This window comes from Rhineura floridana, chromosome 5 (genome assembly GCF_030035675.1).
Source record: "Rhineura floridana isolate rRhiFlo1 chromosome 5, rRhiFlo1.hap2, whole genome shotgun sequence".
In the NCBI taxonomy this organism is placed as follows: Eukaryota; Metazoa; Chordata; class Lepidosauria; order Squamata; family Rhineuridae; genus Rhineura; species Rhineura floridana.
In genome coordinates, this window is record NC_084484.1 from 60,714,029 (window position 1) to 60,740,345 (window position 26,317).

General features: G+C 41.2%; 1 protein-coding gene across 3 annotated transcripts in view; it reads right to left on the minus strand.

Annotated features, from left to right (window-relative positions):
• Positions 1-2,106: 2,106 nt before the first annotated feature.
• The window catches only part of TMEM131 (transmembrane protein 131), a 112,592-nt gene continuing 88,381 nt past the window's right edge, over positions 2,107-26,317 (minus strand). For all 3 annotated transcript variants that reach the window (XM_061626916.1, XM_061626915.1, XM_061626917.1), the window contains 16 exons: positions 25,733-25,884; positions 24,569-24,711; positions 24,169-24,355; positions 22,874-23,059; positions 18,988-19,146; positions 17,418-18,007; positions 14,922-15,097; positions 13,143-13,270; positions 12,567-12,691; positions 12,264-12,422; positions 9,418-9,577; positions 8,536-8,657; positions 8,350-8,446; positions 8,059-8,156; positions 3,500-3,663; positions 2,107-3,040 (listed from right to left, as the gene is read on the minus strand). In XM_061626916.1, coding sequence (XP_061482900.1) covers positions 2,759-3,040; positions 3,500-3,663; positions 8,059-8,156; positions 8,350-8,446; positions 8,536-8,657; positions 9,418-9,577; positions 12,264-12,422; positions 12,567-12,691; positions 13,143-13,270; positions 14,922-15,097; positions 17,418-18,007; positions 18,988-19,146; positions 22,874-23,059; positions 24,169-24,355; positions 24,569-24,711; positions 25,733-25,884 — 2,928 coding nt within the window. In that variant the 3' untranslated portion in view covers positions 2,107-2,758. The remainder of the gene's footprint in view (positions 3,041-3,499; positions 3,664-8,058; positions 8,157-8,349; positions 8,447-8,535; positions 8,658-9,417; positions 9,578-12,263; positions 12,423-12,566; positions 12,692-13,142; positions 13,271-14,921; positions 15,098-17,417; positions 18,008-18,987; positions 19,147-22,873; positions 23,060-24,168; positions 24,356-24,568; positions 24,712-25,732; positions 25,885-26,317) is intronic.

A 26,317-nucleotide genomic window follows, 5' to 3' on the forward strand; every position in this document is an offset into this window, starting at 1 on the left:
AGAATCATCTCTGGGGATTAAACAAGTCTTTTTTTTGGTGAAGGCAAGGAAAAAACCACACGCACACACACACCCCGGAGAAAAAGACCGACAAGGTAGAAAAGGGGGTGTGTCCTTGTTTATTTATTTATATATTAAATACTCAGTCTAAATAAAAGTCGAGGAAGAGAGAAAAGAGGAAAAAAGCAATTTAGAATTCACACAGTAGAAGGTGTGGGAGCCAGAACTAAGGCTGATTTCACACGGCACTTTATTCCATTATTCTGATGATTTCTTGCCTGGTAATTTGTGCATTATATTCGATCTTTCACACGACGCACAAGCTAGCTCCAGAATTCTAGTGGAATGTAGTGGAAGTTTAGCACTAATTGCCGTGATAAATGATACCAGAAATAATCCGTTAGCAAGGCTGGGAACCCGGAATATTGCAGGAGTTTATTGCTAGCTGCAGCCGCTCATGTGACAGGCATCCCAGCATGCAGTGCGTTCCCGCCCTTTAGTCGCGTGGGTGTTTTTTTTTTTTTTTTTGCATGATGAACCTTGTACCTGTATTCCAGCATTGGTGCAAATAGCAGCAGCATTTCCCACACATACCCCTGTCTTGATACAACTAAAACAATGAAAAAAGTCAGACCCTAAAGGGAGAGGGCTTTCATGACGACGGGATGAGATCTTAGACCTCCTACACAGTGAGGAACAGTGTGCATGGGTGAGGGACGAAAACAAGCCATGTGAAAGACAGTTGCGTGTATCGGCTGAAAAAGCTGCTGTTCCTTAACGCAACAGGTACTGCAGTGTGAAAGGGATTTTAGAAATCAGGACAGAAGCGCTGCCTTTTTAATCCGTTAAACTAACACAATCAGCCCCATGTGTGAAAACAGCCTGAGAAATCTGCCTTGGACCAGGCCAGGAAATGAACTGGCCAAGCCAGCGATGGCTGACTGCTACCTCAATGCTATAGTGCATTTCCTGTCCTTGGACACCAGGTGGCAGGATTACCCATGTGTTGGACTGGCATCTAGGGAAAGTGGGGTGCAGAAGGCTTTAAGTAGACACACTGATATATCAGTCAAGATGTTCACTGCAGGCTTCAAGTTTGTTCCTAAAATTCCACTTTGCTTAGTAGATACTGTCCTTGCATTCGTCAAGGCAGAAAATCTAGACAGCTCTAGCCTTTAAAAACCAGTGTTCTAAGGCTGACTCTCCATGTGTGTGCACCGTCACTGTGGGCACTACACCTGTACCACCTTCAACTTCATCCTTCCTGAGGAATAAGTTGCCAAATCTGGATACAGTTTAGAAAATTAGGTATTCATGTCTTACAAGTAATTCTTAATTACCAGGTCATATACATTATTTTATACTCCAAATTTATTGTATTTAATTCTATTTCAATTACCAGAGTTCAACCTTGGAGAATCCCACACACTGAATTTGTAGCAAAAAAAGTCCTTAGTTTTATCAGAAGATTACCTGAATAGCTTCTAACTCGGCTATGTAACTAATGAAAATATTAAAAGTGTACCCAAACAGACATCCCTCACCAGATACTTCCAGTGTAAAAGTTTGTTCTAGAAGATAAACTCTTATTTTTTTTAATCATTTCTTTTTCCATATATTGATGCCCATATTTCCCAGTTATGACAGTATATCCAAGCACTTTGGCATAGTTCAGCATGTAACCACTACTCTGGGCACAATGCATCACATTAAGAAGACAAAGAATCAGATTGTGTGGTGGGTGTAAAAAGAGGATATGTCTGCAATTTCTCTTTGGTGACTCAGCAGAGATTAGATGTGCTCCACCAGCTGTCACCAAGCCTACTGCCAGCAAGCTCACTGTAGCTGCTATTTAAGAGACGATTACATGGCATGGCTATTTTTATACAATGTTTTCCTGTGCAGCTGACTTTCAGAGTTCATTATAGTCCAACTATTTTTGTGACAAATTTGCTTAGGGTGGACTGTGTTCCCATGAACAAAACTATAGACTGAAAGAAAGCCTGCCCTAAGATTGCCATTAGCATACCAAAAACTCTTCCAGAAAGGCTGTCAAACGTTTGAAATTCAAACATCCCACAAAAGGCCACAGAAAGACATGCCACAGAAATGGAAAAAAAAAGCATTATTTTATTTTTCAAGTACAACTCCAAGTTGTATTGGTAAGAAAAGCACAAGTAATCTCGTTTCATCCACAAGTATTGGCTATGCACATTTCAGTTCAACTTAAAAATGCATTCAGGTTTACAAATGTACAAACAACACAAAATGTATAGTTTGAACAGAATGCGCTTACATTCAGCCATTTTTGCTCCCAAGGTTTTTACATTCGTAGAGCCTTTAACAAAGACAGCCCTATTTTTAAAAAAATACTCTGCATTTTTAGCACAAGGTGCTCTTAAAAATTATGTTTGAGAGCATAATACTGGGGGGGGGGGGAGAGATTAAAAACCAAGCATGGTAGTTAAAAAATTCACTGCATTTTGGAACTTACCAGGGTTTAAAAAAACAAAGGCCAGATGGTTAAAAAAAGAAAAAAGGACTGTGGTCTTGCTTTTTTTTTTAACCACGTCTAAACTTTTCCAAGCTGATCAGCAATTTCATACTACCATAATCTCAAGACAGACTTTAATGTATGACTAGATTATAACGATGTTGGGGACTGGGTAGGAATGGCAGCAAACTGCTTGCAAATTATGTTCCAGGCATATTACAGAATTTACCATGATCTGATCGGGACAACAGTCCCTTCTTAATTTCAGTTTTCAGGTGGGTAATGCACATTAGGCCAAGGATCTGAGCTTCTTCTTCCAATAGCAGGGCTCCAAATTAGCCAAGGGTTATATGCTTGTCCCAAGTCTTCAGGACTGCTAACTGTTGGAGCTGTTGGAGGGGTATTTTCACTCCCGAGATCAATACCTGACAACGTGTTAGCTGGAGTGTTGAAAGGAAGAGTGTTGTTCAGATTACTTGACCAAATGGAACTGCTGAATGGAGTGGTGGTGGTAGACCACAGGGCACTTGGGTTCCCAAGGATAGACTACATTATTAAAAACGAAAACAAAAACTGTAACACACAAGTAATCATAACCATCAGGAAAAAAATCACTTGTTCAACTCTCAGTTAAAGATGGCAATATGTGTTAAAGGGAAATGTTTGTTAAGATGCAGTGTTTATCAACCTGAACAATTGCCTCCACCTGGCAGAACTGTCCAAGGCAAGTGTGTTGAGTGTTTAGCATTCATCATGTGTAAATAATAATCACAGATGCTTAAACATAGTGGTATTGGAAGTATAATTTACACATGCAGAGACAATTTAATGTGGCTAGATCTTCATTTTTTAAGATGCTCCTTGCCTGACAAACCCCTACAATTCAACTGGACCAACATTTAGAAGTAATTAACAGCTCTAAGAGCCTCTGTATTTCTCTTCAGTCATTCTAGCAAGAGTAGGAACAGAGAGATTATATGAAATATAAGACAATCATATACTTACTGAAGTTGTGTGAGTCGGGGATCCTGAACTTGTGGGCCAGGGAGGTATCAAATCTGTAGCTGAAGAGTCCCAGATGGATGAAGGAACATTACTTAGTTCAGTCCGGTTTCGCTGAGCATCCTGACCATAAACAGACTGTGACAGCCCAAGTTTGCTGAAAACTTCTAAGTAGAAAGAAAGGATAAAACACAAGTCCATGTTACATTTTGTCTTGACAAATTATGATTTCCATAGATGATGACGATTAATAAGTTTATTAGTTGCTTGTTATCCAAAGGTCTCCAAAAAACTTACAACTAGGTAAAATTAAATAGCTTTACAATGACACACACAACAGGAAATGGGATTTCCCACATAGAAGAGATTTTATCAAGTCATAGTCAAGAAAGTGTGTTTGAATAGGGTGTGAACAGAATTGCACTTCATGCTAAAGCAAACCATGGTTTAGTGCACATGCACAGACCTATGGAGAGGAGTGAGCTCACAGGTACTTCACTCCTCCTTGGTCCTTTTTGCTGTTGCACCACTTTAGACAAAATCAAGATCTGGCTTAATGTGTTATCTGTACCCAGGCCTCTGGTTAGGCAATCCCCAGACCAACCACAAGCTTTAACCAACAATAAACCTTGGTTAGAGCTCACGGTTAGTCTGCAGGGAGCTTAACTATGAGCCTGGGCTCAGACAACACACAGTGAAACCCTGGCTTAGCTCAGTGCAGCATGGCAGGGAAAAGGGCCACGGAGGAGTAAAGTGCCTGCAAATTCCTCTTTAGGAGCCTGTATGCTCACACACTCACTCAAAGCCAATATTTGACTTTGCAAGATGTCAGACCAGACCACTGATTTGTGCTAGGCAAGACGATACCTTTACTATAACCAAGTTAGACAGAGCTGTACCTAGACCAATCCATTTTAATCAACCAGTGTTTGCTCTGACCTTCATGTGAAGGACTGCAATTACTAGATCATTTCTGAAGTCAGCCTTTTTATTTTTTGTTTTGGGTACCCACATCTACAGAATAATTAATCTAATTTGAGAGTTTGCTTCAAATATTAGCTGCTGCAACAAAGCTTACTTGTTCCATACTTTTTGTTCTGTGGGACCAACATCACTAAATATAGACTCCAAACGTAAAGTTACAATACTTGGGACAGACACTGCGCTTTGATGCCTGTTACAGAAAAGTAATTTTTTAGACACATAGAGTCGCTATTTCATACATCTCCATTCAGCCTATTCTCACTGTTCTATCAATGCCCTATCCTGCTGCCCACCTTGTCATGATGGGTAATCCACTTCCCTCTGGCAGGGTGATGACTGGATACCTCCTCTCCTCTCCTACAGAGAGCTGGAGAGAGGACGGAGACATTCCTCTCCATTGTGTTCAAATTCAAGTGTTCTGATACTCAATGCAACTATTGGGCAGATTCTCACCCAACTCTCCACTTCAAGGTTGGATAGGAAGCAGGAGCTGGCTGTTTGCATGGTGACTGACAGAGGTGCTCTGAAAGCATCTCTACTCTCCAAACCTATAGCCTGGGCCTTTCCCTCCTGTACCAGTGAGGAAGGGTGGAGCTGGGTCATGGAGGTGCTCCATGGTATGCAACTGCTGCCAACCACACAAACAAGCCTCAGCCTCTCTCTCCAGAACCAGAAAAGATGGAACTCATTTGGGCAGGAAAGGTGCTGCTTCATCTGTTTAGCAGCAAAATTACCCCCTTCTCTCCTCACCCAGCTGGAGGTGGAAATAGGGACAGGAAGGGTTCCCACAGCTGCACTGGCCTTCTGAAGCACTCTGCTGCCCAGCCAACTGCAGGGGCCTTGCCTACCTCCAGATCTGGAGCTGACAAAGAGGAGTGGTCTGTCCCCAACCTCTGGCAGAGACACAGTGCAAGGTCAGAGTCCCACAATCTAAGCCTATATATGTCTACTCAGAATTAAGTTCCACTGTGTTCAGTGGTGCTTACTCATAGGTACGTCCATTTACCTAAGACCCCAGGTTCAAATCCCCACAAGTGAAGTGGAAAGATGGGTGGAGATGTTCCCAATAGTTGCATTGAGTGCTGCAAGCCTAGGATCAAATCGCGACACAGTAATGAAGTTGATTGGGTTGTCTTGGGCAAGTGACTATCTCTCAGCCCAATCTATGTACCAAAAAGTTGGGGTTCTAACATAACAAAGAAATTTGAGTTCATCCACCATCTGCCTTTTAACCAGATAGATTGACAGATCTGAATGTTAGCATGTCACCAGGACCTGATATATACATACATTATATCTATATCATACATATCATACATTATATCTACAACATCAACTCCAAGAAATGGAGTTTTAGACCCTCCGGAGGTCCACTGTGAACTGTTTGCAAGGCACTTTAAGGGTAAAGTTGCTCGCCTCCGTAGCAGTCTTGATGCCCCATTGACATAATCCCCAATGAGGTGTCCAGTGCAACATCTGCTGCAACTTCTTTGGAACGGTTTCGGTTGATGTGGCCTGATGATGTAGACAAGGTGCTTGCGATGATGCGGCCAGCAACGTGTCTTCTCGACCCTTGCCCTTCTTGGTTTATTAAAGCTTGCCGAGGGGTTTGACTGAATGGATCCAGGGTGTAGTCAATGCATCATTGCGGGAGGGAGTGGTTCCAGCCGCCTTGAAAGAGGCAATGATCCAACCACTCCTGAAAAAGCCCACCCTGGACCCATTGGTTTGTGACAACTACCAACCAGTTGCAAATACCCCCTTTTAGCGAAGGTGATTGAGAGGGTTGTGGCACAGCAGTTGCAAGTACTCTTGGATGAAACAGATTATCTTGACCCATCCCAGTCTGGGTTCAGGCCTGGTTATGGGACTGAATCAGCCTTGGTCGCCCTGATGAATGACCTTTATCGGGAGAAGGACAGGGGGAGTGTGACCCTGTTGTTCTTACTTGATCTCTCAGCGGCTTTTGATACCATTGACCATGGTATCCTTCTGGGCCGACTTGGTGAGATGGGTATTGGAGGCACTGTTTTACAGTGGTTTTGATCCTATCTCCAGGGTCGCCCTCAGAGAATAGCATTGGGTGACTGTCTTTCGACCCACTGGCAGTTGTGCTGTGGGGTGCCGCAGGGTACCATCTTGTCCCCCATGCTGTTTAACATCTATATGAAGCCCTTGGGAGCAGTCATCAGGAAATTTGGGGTGAGGTGTCAGCAGTATGCTGATGATACCCAGCTCTATTCCTCCGTAGCATCTGAATTGGGAGAGGCCATGCAAGCGCTTGACCGCTGCCTGGACTCTGTGGTGGGCTGAATGAGGGCCAATAAACTGAGTCTGAATCCTAGCAAGACACAGGCACTGTGGGTTGGTGGTTCCAGAGTTCAGATAATTGGTCAGTTGCCTGCTTTGGATAGGGTTGTACTCCCTCTGAAACAGCAGGTCCATAGTCTGGGGGTGCTTCCGGATCCATTTTTGTCACTAGAGGCCCAGGTGACCTCCATGGCTACGAGTGCCTTTTACCAGCTTTGGCTGGTAAGACAGCTGCGGCCGTTTCTGGACCGGGATTGCCTGACCACTGTTTTCCATGCACTAGTAACCTCCAACTGTAATGAGCTCTATGTGGGGCTGCCCTTGAGGTTGGCCCGGAAGCTGCAGCTGATGCAAAAAGCGGCAGCGAGACTGCTCACTGGGGCAGGGTATCACCAACATGTCACCCCGCTGCTGAAAGAATTGCACTGGCTGCCCATTTGCTACCAGGCCAAGTTCAAGGTTCTAGTTTTGGTGTATAAACCCCTATACAGCTTGGGACCAGGATACCTAAAAGACAGTTTTATCCCTTATATACCCAGCCGATCACTGCACTCTTCAGGTGAGGCCCTCCTGCAGACACTATCTTATCAGGAGATCCGTTCTGCACAACATAGGAAACAGACCTTTAGTGTGGCGGCACCTACCCTGTGGAATTCCCTCCCCTTAAATATTGGGCAGGCGCCATCTCTGTTATCTTTTTGGTGCCTTTTGAAGACTTTCCTCTTTCAACAAGCCTTTTAAGTTGAGACCTATCCCAGTCTGCGTCTGTGTTGGAATTGCTTTTAATATGTGGTGGTTTTAACCCTTTTTAAAATATGTTTTTAAAGCTTTTTTAAAAAATATTTTTAAAGTCTGTTTTGTTTTAATGTATTTTAAAGTCTATTTTTATGATGTTTTGATGTGTTTTTAGTGCTTTTGTTTGCCACCCCAGGCTCCTGCTGGAAGGGCGGGATATAAATAAAATAATAAATAAATAAATAAATAAAATATATCTATACATACACACACGAGACATTGTATATATACACACATAAGAGATATTGAAGGAAATATGTGATTATGTTTATAATTAAGAAAAATGATCACTTATTGTTGAAATGCCATCTATAATGTTTTCTTTCATTCTGTATTTCAGGGACACTTTAGCATCAAAAACATTCTCAACAAGGAAGTGAACCCTATTCCAATAGAGAAGATTAACCAGTTAAATCCATCAAGAAATATGGCATACTGTTCTGACTTTTTTTATATTGTAACATATCACTCACCTCCAGTTAAATTAAAAGAGTTTCCAAATGCTGAGAAGGAGTTGAGGGGTGTGAAATCTGGGCTGCTTGGATTGCTTATAGGACTCCACAAACCAGAACTAAATATAGCAGAAGAGAAGAGGTTTTCATTAATAAAGTCACTTCAGAGTGAAGACAACTAAAACACAGTCAAACATTATATGGATCACAAATAATAATTCTCATACACTGTCAATTTTGGCAAAAAATACTAGCTGCTTCTCATATCCACAACTGTTTAGCCACTGTTTTCAAAGGTTTAATTCAAGTTACCTGTCAGAGCCATCACTATCAACAGCTGTGTGTGAAATGTTCATGCAGCCAGAAGTCTCAGTTATGACTGGTGAAGGCTTTGCTAGGCCACTGCCACCTGTAACAATGGAGTTCAAATGAGCATAGGAAGATAGCAATGCAATTGTACAATCTGACAGCAATAGCTTTTTGAGGCCTGTGCATTACCTGGGCTCTTGTCATAACCAGCAGCTACAGCAGCAAACGTAGGGTTTCCATTCCTGCCAGGGAGAGAGGCTGCCTTTGCCACCTTATGTTTGGCACCACTGAGCACCTTGCTTTTCGGTTCACTAAAATTAAAAAAGCAAGGGAGATATTTGTAAGAGCTTATGTACACTGGACAAATGACATGTAGGGTTTGGCTGTTTCAAGGCAGTGATCCGATACCATCTGATGACCTGTTTGAGATATTGTCTGTGATTGATGTGTTTCATACTGATGTGCAGGCTGTAGGCCAATTCAGATACTGCCTAACTAAGGGGTGCTGCACATGTGTCTTGGAGCCTATTTTTCTTTTAAATTTTGAATAGGAAAAACATCCACATTTTTGATTCACCATGTCCACCACTTAGTTCTAGTCAAAACCAACCTGTGAGCTAGGATTGCTTCTCCTGCAGAAGCAGAGGAGAGTTTGGATACAGCGGTCTTTCCAAGAAAATAAGAAATTCTGCTTGAATTCAGCTTCTGTTGGCCTCTCCAAAAATACAACTCTTCTCAGTTTGTATTTTTCAGCATATCAAAAGAGTCTTGTCCTTACTACAATTCATTCTGTTTATATTTGTTGCCTTTGCTCCTGATTGTTGTTAGCATATTAGCTCCTGATTGTTGGACCCAGGTTTAGATCTCAGGCCTCTACGGAAATTCTACAGACTCAATCCCAATAGACGGCTTCATAAACTTGGGGGCAAAAAAGTCAAAACTCATTATTTTTGTTTAAAGTTAGAACTCAAAAAGGCAACACGCTTTTTTTAAAAAGCATTTCTTTAAATGACAAAAGTTTCTTGCCTTCAGATTTTGACCTTGTTTATTGCAGTAGCCATCTGAACTTACTTGCAGTTGTTCACAATACTGCTATAAGTGCTTCGGGGCACAAAGGCCAATGATGCAGGAGGTGGAGACGAAGAGGCAGGAGTTGGTGAGGTCTGTCGTTGTTTCAAGAAAGCATCTGCACTGAGGGTTTGCAGGGAGAGCTTATAAAGGTTGTCAGTAGCTGAGACCAGAACAAGAAAGATCTTATTTTGATGACTTCATAGCACAACGTCAGTCTTAAGCAGTTACATGGGGTTGCATGCAGTGCTGTGCCAGCAGGGTTCCACTGGCACAACAGGACTTCAGTTTCCTCACCTCCCCCCCCCACCCCTCCCAAATCTGCTCTGAAGGGTCTCCCAACTCTCTGGAGCTGCTTTTGAGGGTGCATGTGGGGGGGCAGGCTAGAGAGGAAGTTATGTTGTGAGCACAGAAGTCCCTTGCACCAGCAGAGACAGCCCATGAACTTTAATTTTTTTTAAAAGCCGCACAATTTATTCAGTCACAAATTAAATCTTACACAGAGAAAGCACAGACTTTCATAGCATTAACATATTCCAAGTCTGATAATGTTTTAAACATCTACAAGCTTCAGTTCAGTGTCCAATAAGATAGATACTCTCCAGCACCTAAAGGGACTTCATATATTCTGATTAGCAAGCTAGCTAAATATGGGCTGGATGGAACAACTATCAGGTGGATCCACAGTTGGCTACAGTATCGTACTCAAAAGAGTGCTTATCAATGATTTCTTCTCAGATTGGGGGGGAAGGTAACAAGCAAGGTATGGATGGGCTCGGTCCTGGGCCCAGTGCTCTTAAACATTTTCATTAATGACTTGGATGAGGGGTATGGGGAAAGCTTGTCAAATATGTATATGATATGAAATTGGGAGAGATAGCTAATACCCTGGAGACCGAAACAAAATTCATAGTGATCTTGACAGGCACTGGGCTGAAAATAACAGAATGAAATTTAATGGGGATAAGTGCAAAGTTCTACATCTAGGAAAAAGAAACCAAAGGCACAGTTATAAGACGGGGGAATACTTGGCTCAGCAATACTACATGTGAGAAGGATCTTGGAATTGTTGTTGATCACAAGCTGAATATGAACCAACAGTGCAATGTGACTGCAAAAAAGGCAAGTGCTATTAACAGAATAATAGCTTCTAAATCATGTGAAGTATTAGTTTCCTGTATTCAGCACTGGTTAGGCCTCATCTTGAGTACCGCATCTAGTTCTGGACACTGCACTTTAAGAAGGATGCAGACAAACTGGAACAGGTTCAAAGGGGGGCAACAAGGATGATCAGGAGACTGGAAACAAAGCCCTATGAGGAGAGACTGAAAGAACTGGGCATGTCTAGCCTTGAGAAGGGAAGACTGAGGGAAGATATTGTTGACCATTGAACCGCACTGTCACTGAGTTTGTTTTCCATCAAGTCTGAAAAACTGTAGCTAGGGGGAGTTATGTCTTTGCCCAGTCTGGGAACAGACAGCCAAGGCCGTTGCTATGGTAACCATCGCGATAGACTGGGAAAAGTTCTAGCAGCTATCTGTGTTAAGCTGAGTCTTCTGTGTATTGCCTCTGAACTGAGAGGTTGTCTTCTGTGTTTACCTTTGGAGAGAGATGTACCAGAAGGGGGGTGACTGAAGAAACTCTACATGTATTTACTCTTAAGCCTTTGGCCGTAATGTCTTAATAAAGACTCTTAACATGATCTAATGCTCTGAAGAAGTTTCTTGCTCAACTTAACTCCAACGTAATGTATGCTGTTTCACGCAACAACGCACACACGTCAACAGATATGAGGCACTCTGCAAGTACTTGCAAGATCACCACACAGAGGAGGGCCAGGATCTCTTCTCAATCATCCCAGAGTGCAGGACACTGAATAATGGGCTCAAGTTACAGGAAGCCAGATTTCGGCTGAACATCAGGAAAAGCTTCTTTACTGTGAGAGTGGTACAACAATGGAACTAATTACCTAGGAAGGTGGTAGTCTCTCCAACACTGGAGGCATTCAAAGGCAGCTGTCAGGTATGCTTTAACTTGGATTCCTATACTGAGCAGGTGGTGGACTCGATGGCCTTATAGGCCCCTTCCAACTCTACTATTCTATGATTACAAGGCAAATTAGGTGGGGTTGTGCAGTTCTGCACTACTAACCTTTAAAAATAAAACAACTCCTACTCCCAACTCTCTGCCTTACCCCATTACTAAAATACCTTGCCAGGACAGGTGTCTGACAGTGCTGAAGAGGGAATGGGGGAAGAGAAAGATTATTTCCAGGCATCTTACGTTATATTACTAGGGAATCTTAGGTGGCCTCTCCACCGAAAAAAGGTCCTTTGTGGAGTGCTCTTTCCCTCCATGGCGGCTTTTTGTCCACTCTGCTATAGCAACATCTACAGACCAATTTACTGGAGATCCTTAAGGGTCAGTTTAGACATTAGTTCTCCCTTCCCTCCTCAAAGACAGATTAGGCCAGGAAGAGACTGAGAGGAGGGTTTAGGCTTGTACTGATTCAAACATTCTCTACCACGGGAATGGGAGATTGCATGTGTGTCTAAACCACAGAATCTTGTAGTTTGGGCATTCACCTTTTCTCACAGTAAGGAGTAGGAAATGCATTGTGTCTCCCAAGAAAACCTTGAGAAGAGTTCAAGGGATAGAGGAGAGCAGAGGGACCTTATCCAAACAAGCCCTGTTTTCCCTTTGTGCCAATCATATGCTGTTCTGCTGCTGAGCACAAAGAACTGAGCTCAAAAAAAGGAATCAGATCCTTTGTCACTGAACTTGCACTTTTATTCTCTGCCGATAAGCTTATCATTCTTATCATGCACATTAATGCACTGAATACTTACAACTGCCTGCCTTGTGAATTGGCACGGAGTCCCACTCTGGTGGTGGAGAATCTTTTTCTCCTTCCGAGCTGCTGGTATTGCCTAGCTCCTGAACAGAGCCACTGGAGAAAAACTTTGCTAGTGAAGATGGCCTGCTATCCATCAGCTTTGTATTTACACCTACAGAGAACAAAATTAAAAAATAAACCTGCAGTTTGTAAGGCACAGTACTTTGGCCCAACTAGTACGGCCAATGAGGAACATCTAAGACAACTAACGTTTCAGCAGTAACTCTTGATCAGTATCAGAACTGTCAAAGCATACCTTTTGGTTTTTGGAGGTTTCTTGGTTTGAACCCATTTGTGAACGTATGCTGAGCAGACAACTTGGAGGAAAAAGTTTTGTGCTGCTTATTTTCCAGTGACAAAGGACATGACATCTCATAGGAACTATAACAACAGCAGGATTGCATAAAATAGTTAGTCTTTTGATCATTAAAATAAAATCTTGCATATATAAAGTGCATGGCAGAGAAACAGCTCTCTCTTACCTCTAAGATGATCCCTTTAGTCTTAACTGTTAGAACGCACATATGGAGAAGTCTCTCTCCAAATCTATTTATCTAACCTCTTCCTTACAATAAGCACTCCTCTCCATATTTACTAAGTTTGCCCTCTGTTCACCTTTGATTATCTATCATTCTTATTGTGCCCATGCACTACCACTTCCTTTTCTTCAGCTGCACTAACACAGAGGAAATTATAATTAGTGCAGCTTGTGATGTATTTCTCTAAGGCTAAGTTGACTGACACTTGAGGTCTGCTGACAGGCACTCCATTTCCCTTATCTAGTTAGGAAGGCAATGGAGTTTGGATGGTACTATCATGGTTCTATTGTTACCTGGACTTCACATCTGCTGGGATTTCTTTCTTGATATTCATTGATAGTTTTTTGCTTCTCTGTTTTACTCGGATTTCATTTTCCTGTTTTTCTTCTATTGGCTGTTTTCCCTTCTGCTTTTCCGGCTCCTGCAAACAGCAAAACAAACTCAACGAAAAATATTAAGTAAACACTTACACTTGGCTTTTCCTCTAAGCTACTCAACTGAGACTATGAATTCATTTTACTATGCTACAAAGGAGCTAGAATATAGGAAATTTAACAATTATTTAAGGATAACAAAAGGGCAATCTAGAGATGATGCTTAATGAATTGTTAGCTAGTAGACATAGGGGTTACCAATGGGAGCTTTCCCCCCTAAAAACAGATGTAGAGTAAGGGGCAATATTCACCAGGATTGTATCCAGGGAGGGAAGGATTAAACATCCCCACATGCTGTAGCCTCAATGAAAATTGTGTCTCCCTTCACAATGCCTAGTATTATTTTTTTTTTAAAAAACCCTCAGATGTAGTTGATAACACATTTGGTATCTCATTTACTTTGGCCCCAAACGTTCATGTTTCCATTTTTTAATCAAATAGCAGGCCTGTAATTTCATGAACTAATTATACATTAATCATTTCCTTCTAGACCACCTAGCAGGGATGTATCTAGGGCAGGTGTGGGGAACATTTGGCCCTCCAGATGTTGCTGAACTACAACACCCAGCATCCCTGACCTTAACCATGCTTGCTGAAGTAACGGGAGTGGTAGTTATAGCAACAGGAGGGCCAAAGGTTCCCCACACCTGGTATAGGGAGGTACTGTTTTGTGGCCTTCTCCTAGATCGTCAGAAATGCTTTCGCACAGTTTCAGCTTTTGTGTCCCCTTCCTACAGAAGACAAATCTGGCCACCCAACACAGGCCCTGGCCACATCTAGGTTGGATAACTGCAGTGTGCATTATTTAAGGCTGCATTTGAAAATCAATCAGAAAATCTAGCTGGTAAAATGTTGCTACTTTTGTACTGACTTGAGTCCAGTATCAGGAACATGGAACTCTACTTTTGTTCAGTTTCCACTGGCTCGTAGTTTCGTTTCCAAGCTTGATTTAATGTACTGATTATCACCTTAAGGTTTCTAACTGATTTGGGACCAGGTGCTTTGAGAAAGGCCATCTTCTCCATGTGTTTTTCATTGTTCATTGAGGTTTTCTACAGAGATCTTGTTCGGCATCCCACTGCCCTCACTGCCTGTGATGCAGGACCTTTCCAACCCAACTGTGGAGCTTCCTGCTCCAGGAGGCTTGTTTGTTTATTAATATACAGTCACAGACCCATTCAAATAAAATAGTCAATAAAACGTCAGAATGGTTAAGATACAGAAATATAAAAGCACAACATAAAAGAAATAGCAGTTAAAAGAGAAGAATCCTCTTGCGACTCCTTTGGGCAAAAAAAAAGGAACTTAGCCACTGACTCTTGCTTGGGAGGCTTGCTTGGCTTCATCTATTAATTCAGTGTTTAGTAAATGGAGTATTTTTTCACTGCACTTTTGGTTTTACATATTAGGTGATGGTGTTTTCTAATATATTTTGGAGTTTGGTTAGATACATTGTTTTTTTCTGCTGCTGCAAGTTTTGTGTTATTTTTATTACTGAGTTTTTAATTATTGTTGTGTGCTGCTTTGCTGGTGGCACTTTGTGCTAAAGAAAAGGTGGAGCAGACACATCTTAATGAATAAATACAGATTTAAAGCACTATCCATTCTCATCTGCTATACCTTTAAAAAATTATCTACCTCTTTCAGAAGTGCTTCTGTGTCTGGGTTGGACGTTTCCGTGGTAGTTGAAGAACTGTCATCATCTGCTAGAGAATCCTTAAGTTCATCCTCTTGTTGCTTTCCCTTTCCCCTTCGTTCCTTTTCTTCCCGCTTCTTCTGGGGCTTAGATTTGCGCTGAAATTGTTTTCCTTTCCCTGGGGTATAAAGGCAGCTTTCAATTAGCAACTGCTGTGATCTGTGACAACTGTAGAGAACAACACTCTTTCATCACCTTGATTTTCCTAGGACAAAGTCCACTATGAATGTCACCTACACATGAACCAAGCAAACAGGAATTGCACTAGTAAGCTTTAATGGAGCTCACTGAGAAAAATTACTCATGTATTGTGCTTCAGGTCAATTGTATTCTGTTATACAATATGCAATTTGGTTTAGAACCACTTTCAAACTCTAATGTCAGTGGTAACACATCAAGTAAGGGTAAGGGATTTCACACACTTTATTGTGTTTTACAGATACAAGTCATTGACATATGCAGTTTTCCCAAGTGCTAGGAAATACAACTTTGAAGAAACCAAAATTTTGAATATTAATTCCTCCCCACCGCCCCAACTACTGTTAAATGCATGCCACTGTACAATTTGCATAGGTTCTAAGTGTCAACATCATTTCTCTTTTCTTGAGAAATCTTATATTTTCCATTAATACTAATAAACAGGCTTTAGTTATAAGCATTCAGTATAAAACAGTGGTACAGGGTTGACTGGCTGCTGCACAATACATTTTCTAAGTTTCTATGGACAGAATCCAGCATTGTGTGAGCAGACTTCTGCTCTTGCAAGAGTTCACCTTCCTCTCCTCCCACCTCTCTAGAGCAGAGTTTGAAGGTATATCAGGGGCGCAGGGGGAGGAGGAGAAAGTGAAGCTGAACTGTGCAAGTAGAAGCCTGTTCTGCTCACAAGTGGACATTGCTGGATACAACCCTTCATGTTTATCCACATATTAGAGTTCTTCAATATTGTGTAATATGCTCATATTGTTTTGATAAACTGCCTTTTTTTTTAAGGCCAAGATTAAATGCTTCGTCAGGGTTCATTTTCCAAATATTTCTTCCCATTATCTATGTGCAGCATTACCAAAAAATGGATATTAACAATATAATCCATAGGAGTCGACAAAGAATATTAAAAAGTAACACAAAGGCACTCAGGAGCTTTCTTAGAAGTTTCTTCCTCCTCTGCTGCTGCCCCCTTCCTAAGAGTAAGCAGTGCAAACAGCACCATGATACCTTTCATCATATGAACCTGCCCATTTCTGAGGTCATTGGGAGATGCTCTGTTTGCAAATGCAAAACTCCAAAGTAAAGAGGGAGGAAGCTAACTGGTTTTCATTTAAGACTTCAAAGCAGATATTTATGATCAAGATACTTACAAAAAGAGAAATATGGACCAGGATATGAGAAACCCAGACCCAAAATCAGAAAATAAACTTTTCAGTGCTGGCACTGCTGGTAATTACAGCTTACACGCTCACCTAAAGGAAAATATTTATATTCCACATCTAACAACAGTGTTGCTTTATTTACAATTATTCTGTCTGTAACTGCTCTCTAGACAACTCTAGATAATGCCTCATTGACTTTCTGGCATACACTTCAGTCTTAAAAAGTCATTTGGGGCTACACCTTTAAAAATTAAACAAAAAAAGGTCAACATTGATGTAGTTGCGGCAAACATGATTGCTTCATAAAATGTTGAGCTACTATTAATTTTTTGACACAAGTGTAACAAATAAGAGGACCATTAGCATGAAGAAAGGAAATTCACCACCACCACCACACTGCATGAGTACAGCCCAGCTGGAGTTCTCCTACACAGCTCCTAACTTTTTCAAGTAGCTGTAACTCCTCTTCAAATAATAACTATTATCAGGGAATAGGGCAGACGTATGGTAATTTCAAAAGCTTTTACTGAATACTATCTAATAAAAAGTTATTAATCTCACATAGGAATGGCACAAAGGGTAAGCTTTGATCAGAGAGTTGTCTCAGTTTTAAAGAAGAGGAATAGATGTTAGAGTGCCTTGCCTTGCATATGTTAGGGAGTTCTTTCATCAAGCATCTACAACTTTAGATGTACATACTTACATTTCTTTGTAAAAAGGTAAAGGTGTCCCCGCACTTGTAGTGTAAGTCGTTTCCGACTCTTAGGGTGATGTCTTGCAACGTTTACTAGGCAGACCGTATATATGGGGTGGGACTGCCAGTTCCTTCCCCGGCCTTTCTTTACCCCCCAGCATATGCCGGGTACTCATTTTACCGACCATGGATGGATGGAAGGCTGAGTGGACCTCGACCCCTTTTACCGGAGATTCGACTTCCTCCTTCCGTTGGAATCGAACTCCGGCCGTGAGCAGAGCGTTGGCTGCGTTACCGCCGCTTACCACTCTGCGCCACGGAGGATCTTACATTTCTTTGTAACAGAGTTAAAATCAGGTGATGTAGGAGTTTATTACCTTTGTTTTTTCCTACTGGAGATGGGGGCTGCTCTATAAACACATCTGGGGAAGGGGATTCTGGATGATCAAAGTCTTTGTCCATGGTTTCTATAAGAGCTGCAATGTCAGAGTCCTCTGAGCTGTGCCTTGTGTTGCTGGCACATTCTGAATGTGAAGGAGTAGGAAGCTGAGACTGTGGCAGGGAATTTTCAGTCTGCTGCTCTTGTTGGTGAGGCACTGCTGGTGGCTGTGACAAATGTTGCTCTAGTAAGACTGGAGTGTGCTGCTGGCTTGATTGCTGATTTTGCTTTGCTCCCCTGGACTTTCTGCCTGCTGTGTGATTCTGAGTTGCTGCACTAGAGTCCAGGAAGAGGGTACCTGCTCTATTCGTTGACTGTGCAGAACCTGCCTGCATAGAAGTCCTGCTAGCAACACTTGAACTGTTTTTATACTTCATGTTTTCAACTTCAACTGAATTTCTATTGCTGTGCAGGTTTATTGTTGAATTGCATTGTTTATGACTTCCTGCGTTGGATCGTGATGAGGAACTTCCTGGTCCATAGACTCCTCTGGAAGAGCTGTTAGAATCTGATCCAAGTGCATTCAAGCTGGAAGCAGATCAAATGTATTTAAACTTCTCATAAATATTTAATAAGATGTAGCTACACACTTACCAACCAGTTCTTAACATTTCTAGGTACCATCTAAGGGGCTGACTTAACATAATACAGCATCAGGAAACATTTCTGTGTAGCAAGCACAATGCTAAATTAGGCCTAAAAACTTGTTCAAGAGACAAAATGGTTATTTTTAGAATGAAACATTAACAAGCCTTTTCATCAAAGAATAGCTCCTTACTACAGATACCAACAAAAATTATATTAATTCCTATTTTAAAATGTTAAATAGTCATCTATACACCATTTCACATAGGCACCTTCCTAGCCCCTATTTTCTTCCTCTTAGACACTCTTATATCACAATTTCTTTACCCTTTTCTGTTTACATATTTTCTATGTCTGGATAACTGATATATTATATTATAAATTATATGACTATGTATTTTCTTCCCTTTAGGCAGTATTATATAGCAGCTTCCACAGAATTAGGCAATTATCCAAGGACTGCTTCCATACTTTACTTATTGTATTATACTTAACTACACAACAGATGTGATCTGTATCACTGGATGGCACATTATTGCATAAACTGTGGCTTTTGCAACCAGAACCTGAAATTTACCAGCATGCACGCTATTTATTAGTGTTATGCTCATGCATTTCCTACTCAGACTGCTCCTGAGTGCAAAAGCAAAAGAAGCTGTCTATCCAGATTTTGAGAATATTTTTAAACTTTTGCTTGCAACTGATGTTCTAATTTTAAGGTAACTATTCACTGCCTCATCATATATATTTGCCAAGACAATATAGCCTGAAAGACCATTCTGCATCAGTTGTTTTAAATTCCACAGATATTCTTGCTGCACCTGTGATCTGCTCAAGTTGTGACACTAGCAGCCTCCTTTACAAGACAACCTTACACTGATAAGAAATGCTACATTGCAAACATCCAATTCATAAGAGCTTACTTTCCATCAGATGAAATTCCAACTATTCTCCTGAGATCAAATGGTCTTCCCATATCAAAGGGAGGATTGGATGCCTCAAAGGACAAGCGTCGTCTGAATGGCTCCCAAATTCCTTGAGCTTCTAAATAGGCTGTTCCAATTACCAAAAGGAAGAGTACACTAAAACAGACAAGTTAACCATCAGTGTTCTTGCCATCTTATTATTGAAAAACAGGAAGATACAAGGCAAGTCCATCTCTTGTTGACAAATGAAGAGAAACAATTAATCCCACCCACCCAAATCACACCTTCCACCAAATTTCAGTAACACATATTATATAATCAATACGTGTATATGAACCTATTATTGAAACAGGCTTAGGCACTGGTCCTCAAAAAACAAGAATAAATCTGGTAGGAAAAATAAATACAACTTGTGAATTATTAAGCCTAGAATACTGCCAAGCTGCCTCAAAAGTTGAATTCCTAAACGAGGAACTCGTAGCAGAGAAAATGTTATCATCCAGCAGGTCATGCCCGGATTTAGGACCTGTTTCTCCCAGGAGTTTTCCAGTTTACCGTGTCTGCTGAAATGGGATATGCAGTAAGAAACTGACTCACACTTGTCTCAACTGCTTCTACATCATCTGTAAAAAGTTATTCAAGTAACAAAACATCTATCTATCTGTTTCTGAGATCAACTACTATGTGACTCAGTGCTTGGCATATGCACTCTGAACAGAATTTAGTACTGTTACTGGTATATTATATACATCTACAAATTCCCATGTTCACAAGGTTTAAAGAGGCATGGGGTTTTTTTAGTTATTAGATTTAAGTACAGATGGTTATGTCACAGGGGTGAATGAGTTTATTCAGATAAAACATGACTTTCATCCATGTTAATTGCTTGCTTTCTGCTGTTTTTCTGGGGTACAACAGCAAGTGCAATTATAGAGAAGAGACCTTTAGTCGTACCGTGAAACGGTCTTCTATGTCCATGTAAAGATAATCTCAGGTGGGACTTGAGCTCTACCTTGTGGTCAAAGGCAGAATAACACATTGTTTGATTTTGCAGGCTCCTCTAACCCTCCCTTATGTAGAGAGAACAGCTCTTCCTTACCAAGCCAAAGAGAATAAACAAAGGAATAAGCAGAGAAATGAACAGACACAACACTGCACTCTCTGCTAGGCAACATACATCCTGAAGAATATGCAACACAGTTCAGATAGAGTGGCCCTGAGATCATCTTTACATGCACACAGAAGACTGTTTCACAGTAAGAACAAAGTTCTCTTTTCCCATGCATGCAAAATGATCTCAGGTGGGGCATGTCAGAGCTCACTCATGTAGGGTGGGAACATGAAAAACTATAAACCAGAGCTGCTACTGGAGTGGAAACTATGCTGTAGCACTCATCTCCCAAATGCAGCCTTGGCCGATGTGTAATTGCATCACTGATCCAATGATGTTTAATAAATGTATTTGGTCTGGCCCTGGTATCTCCCTTATATACCTCAAGACACCAATTGAGGAAGAAGGCTGCAGTGGTAGCCACTACCCTGATGGAGTGAGCCAAAATTTTGGAGAGTCGCATGAGATGTAAAGAATAGTAAGCCAAGGCTATGTAAGCCTTAATCCACCTGGATAAGATGGAAGAAGATACTTTCTTCCCTGAGGGAGGGAAGGACGCAAACATTGGTTTGGTTCTGGCAATATATATCTTGAATGCCCTTTGCACATGTAACGAGTGCCAGGCCTTTTCAGAAGGATGAACAGGAGGACAGAAAGACAAGAGCATGAGTTCCTGCTGACAGTGGAAAGATAAGACTTTTGTTTGGAAAGAAGGAATAATGCAAAATACCACTTTGTCTTTGTGAAAGGTACAGCATGATTTGTCCACTGAGAGAGCACAAAGTTCGGATACCGTCTGGGTCAAAGTGATTGCAATGAGGAACAGTACGTTGAAGAAAATTCAAAGCAAGACCAGCATAGTGGCTTAAAAGGAGGCCGTTGTAACAACACCTTATGTAAATCCTACAATGAACACTTGCGTTGTGTTGGGGCTGCAGATAATGTGGCTCTTTTAGGAAAACTTTTCATGAATGGATGTGTACACAAGGGCATCTCTGTAGACTTGGAAAGAATAGATGACAGGGCCGAGGCTTGACACTTCAAAGTATTTGGATGAAGTCCCACTGAGATGCCATCTTGGAGAAACGACAAGACATCCTTAACATCTGCCTTTAACAGAGTGACATGCCTCTGAGCACACTATGAAGAGAACACTCTCCAAGTGCTTTCATTGATACGTAGAGTAGATGACCACAAAGAGGCCAATATAGTAGAAACAGCTGAAGGAGAAAGGCCCACCCATAATGACCTTTTCCTGTCAATAGCCATATATAAAAATCCAGGCACGCTTGGTCTTGAAGTAGTCCCTAGGCTCGCAGGCTTCTCTCCGAGGTAATCTCCACGAATGACCCATGGCTAGGTTGAAGATCTCTGAAAACCACAATCTGTATGGCCAATAGAGAGCCACCAGCAGGACTTTCGCCCTCTCATCTTGGATCCTGAGGAGAACCCTGGACAAAACTGGTATTGGAGGGAAGGCATACAGTATCCCCTGCAGCCATGGGGAGTTGAGGGCATCCACTGCTTCTGCTGCAAGGTCTGCGTACCAGGAAAAATACCTCTTCACCTGATGGTTCCAATGGAAGATGGTCCACATTGACCTTCCTGAAGCAGGACATGGAGGCCCGGAACACGTCTGGATATAACTTCCATTCCGCTTGATGAAAGCATTGCCAGCTGAACTGGTCCACCTGGACATTGTCCTCTCCTCAGGTATTCCACCATAAGGGAGACTTGGTGTTCCTTGCACAACACAGACGTTTGGAGGCTTCCTCCTGAAGGGATGGCAACTTGTGTGCCACCCTGCCAATTCATGTGGGCTTTTAAAGTCATGTTGTCCTTTCTGACCAGGACTGTGACAACACATGGAGAAAGTATTGCAGTGCTAAGTGGATCGCCCGAAGTTCCAGAAGACTGATCCAAAGCAGGGTTTCTTCTAGCAACTATACCTGATAAGACTGGCGGCTGTGGTGATTATCATCCGAGGTAGTCCCCTTGAGAAGGTTGCCCTCCGGTAAACCACCAGAGCAAAGAACGGTGGACAGAGTGGGGGATAAAGACCCACAGGCAATGCCCTGCTGGGATGTCATGTTGGAAAGGAAGTAGCGTCCACTGCAGAGCACGAGAATGATGTCTTGCCCATGAAGTTATTTGAAATGCAGAGACCATGAGACCTAGGACAGCTTCTAGAATCAGGAGGTCAACTGAGGTATGTGCAAGGATGGAGCGAATAGCTTTCTGAATCTTGAGAATGACAAGGTAAAGGAGCAGGAACCCACAGAAAGGCACCAAATACACAGCAATATACAGGTCTGAACCACAGCGACAAGGAGAGTTCAGAGATGATCACGGTTGGTGAAAGGCAGAATAAGGGCTGTCCTTTCTACATGAGAGGGGGCTACAGGAGCTTTCAAAATCAAAGTGTACTATTCTGTATTTGACCACAAGGTGGAGCTCAAGTCCTACCTGAGATCATCTGACATGCAAGGGAGAACACTGGGACTGAAAGCAGTGTGTGTGTGGATGCTTAATATCTGTTTCCAGATTAAAACTGGAGTAAATTCAAAACTGTCTGCTTCAGTATTGTGGAAAAGAATATCAGCTTCTGTGCATATCATGGCAGAAGCACTAGGACAATAGTAATGATCATCATCTGTTATTTAGATTTCTTATTTATGTTTAATCAAAACAGATTGACAGCATCTTTGATTTATGAGATCAGAAATAAGCATAACATGATATAAATAAAATGCTAAAAATTATGCACAGTACCTCATTATTCCTGAGACTATTATGTACAGTGCCAACTCCCAGTTGGGCCTGGGCAGGGCTTCTGCACAGGTTGCTAACATATGATAGGGAAGGGATGCATTTAATATGAATATAAATTCAGAGCCTCCTGTTGTAGTTAGCTTCAGTTCACGAATGACTCTGGAAGTAGTGAAATCCGGTGTAAACCTGTTGAGAGTAAAGAAGGATTGTTAGGGTTTATCCAGATTATACTATTTACATTCACATGTCTTTCCCCTCGCTTTTATACTCCTTTGCATTCACATGATCGAATAACAATATAGCCAATTTAGGATTCAGCATCACTTTCCATAGTTGGATAGCAATCAAATAAGCATCTAATATCAGTTATAGCTTGAATTCAGATTAAAGTAGTGATACAAAGATCTTGAAAGGGGGAGAGGAACTCACATGTGAATTTCTGTCTTTCAACCCCCTTCCTGCCAAAAATATTTTGAGTTACGCCCAGACTCATTGATTTCAATGAGGCTTCTCTAAAGATGATTAAATCTTGGTCCAACCTTCTGTAGATTTTAACACTGCAATTAGATTTTTATGACCTGTGCATTTAATAGTTCTGCACATGCCAGAATTGAGTGTACAAACAGAGTGCATCTTCCTAGAAAAAAAGATATGGTATATAGGAATATGATGATGTGGTTAGTGTTTCATGACAAATACAGCTAAGTGTAAAGCAACGGAGGTCATTACCATATTCACCTGGCTCCAACAGAAGACTTTTTTCAAGTGTAATTGTTGTTAGGAAGGAGCAAGGAAGAGATGTTATGGGCCCGATGGGGTAGCTCCACAGGTTGCCTCTGGCCTGTAAGCTGTTGGCTCCCCATCCCTCAGTTAGAGCCACTGGGTACATTAATAAACCAAGACATGCATGAGCTTCACATCCAGCCCCTTTGCTCCTCCCTTCAGGCAAATGGGGAAAGAAGCTGGGGGCATCAACATCATTCATAACTTAGCTTATTAAGAGAGATTTGAGCACAACCAATGATTACATAAACTTATCTGCTCTGAAGGAGAAAAACAGTCTTCACAGGTTTCATTTATGCAGAAGAAAACTACAGAGTGTTGTTTTTTTTACAAAGACCGAAGGTGTTCAACACCCTCTGGAGGTGCTCAGTGCTCTCCGGAAGCCTCTGGAGAACTATGCAAACAGTATTTTCTACTACATGTTTACATACAATACTAGGTACAGAGAATCCAGCCACCTGCTTCCTCCATATGTTGAAAATGGCACCAGTCTTCAACATAAGTGAACTTACAATATGACAATGTCTTTAGAGGCATTGGAATGTAGTGCAAATTCTTGACAGTTGACTACTTTAAATCCATATCCTTCACATAAATATCCACTGATTTCCATGGATTTTATATTAACTTGAAGCTGCCCTGTATTCTCCACTTTGAATGTTCTTTTCAATGTAAAATTTGGTTCCTTTAATTTAGTTTCTGGAATAAAGAGCACAAAGCAGTTAAGATTAGATTAATATTTAACAAGCAAAGACATCCGCATATCGCTCAAATGGTTTTATAAAACCATTATGGTTACTTTCGCCTCTTTTAATTTTGCTTTTAAAAAGTGATATGAGAAAGACTGTCTAGTTTCTATCTCACACACTGTTGCATGGGATTTGATGTTTGGCTTCACCATAGAATACTCACTTTCGGTACAGTCTTTTAGCAATGCTTCTGTGATTTTAAAGCGTAAAGAACTGCCTAGCCCAGGTGGTTTGCCTGCAATCCTCATGCTCTCAGTTGTTCCTTGTCCTTTAACCATTAAAGCTTCTATTACAGTCAAATTATTTCTGTAGAAGAAAAAGCCAAAGGAATCATTATGAAATAATAAAGAATGCTACTGTTTCTAACCATAATGGGATTATTTCACTATGAAAAGCTGTTAACAAGTTTTATAAAATCAATTTTACAAAACACATTTTCATTCCCTATCCCACAAATATAAACTTAATCCTAAATTACTCATTACAAGAAATGCTACTTTGGATAAAAGCCATAATACTGATTTCCTCACATCATTAAATGTAATGTAAAATATCACGCATTAACTATGGAGATGAAGGCCAGGAGCCACTGAGCAACAGTTCAGTTTTCTGAACAGCAGCATCTATATTACAAACTACTTCTGGAAATTTATGAGAGTCCCAAAGCAGTCTGAGATGCTTCATTGGGGTCTGCTGTTCCAAGAAACCTGTCAACACTCCTACTGGGCACTACAAGAGTTTGGGCACACCTGCAGCAGCACTTTGGATTCTAGCCTAAACTTTGCTGAACATCTTTAACCATTTGGCTAATTTTTGAATAAATCCAAGTCTAGTTCATACAACTGGTGGCTCCTGCACAGCTGCCACATTAATTCGAACAATAGTGCCATTTGTGCCATCACAGCGCCTTGGAAAAGGGGCCATGACAATGCATGTCAGTGTGGCCATGTGTCCAATCAAAATGTGGGTGTGTCTGTTGATACAATTGGGCCCTCCATACAGTCTTAGGCTGTTATCCTGCTTCTGGCTCAACATACCCATGGAGATGATTTTGTGGCTGAGTAAGAACAATCAGAGTCTGTGATACAGAAGCATCTTGGTGATCCTGTAGGGACAGCTGGGTGGTATGAACTGGCCTTAGGTCTCATGTACATATATATTTTAAATAACACTGTATTCATTTGTATAGAACCTCTCTGACATAACCAAACTGCCACTATAGTTCATCTTGAAAGCAATCAGTCAACATGTACTCTGGACATCTAGAAAAGAGTAGCAAAATTCAAATGAGATACTCGCATTAAACAATACTGAAGATCTACTATACCTGATAATTATTAGTGATGAAACTGTCTTATTAAGAACTGGTGTAAATTTTACTTTGACAGATTTTCTTTCACCAGGCTTTAAAATTACATTTAAAACTAACTGCCGAGACAACCCCTCTGTAAATCCTGTGGAGCTCTGCAACGCTTGGCCCTTGAAACAGGGAGACAAATCAAATTTAGAGGTTAGAAAGTTTGTATAATTTTCACCTGAACCTGGCTTGTAGCTCAGTAAAACGCTGCATATTTAAAAACTCTCATTTTAAATATTTGCAAATCTTTGTGCCTGATTATTATCTATGTAGAGAAGTCTTTGCACATAACAACTTTATTAAAAAAAAGATAGGTACCTACTAAATGGAGTTTACAAATCTAAATTTAAAGGGGGAGGGAGGGGCTAAGGCAACAATGTAGCACAGAAATCTTAATACAGTCAGAAAGCATCCTAATGTCTGAATCACTGGACAGTGACAAGTAAACAGAAAGGCAAGGTTAACAAGTGAATTTGCTATTGTAGCCAATTATAAAAGCAAAGGTTCTTTCACGGAGATGAATCCTAATCTAAAAGCAATAGGTACAGGCCCAAA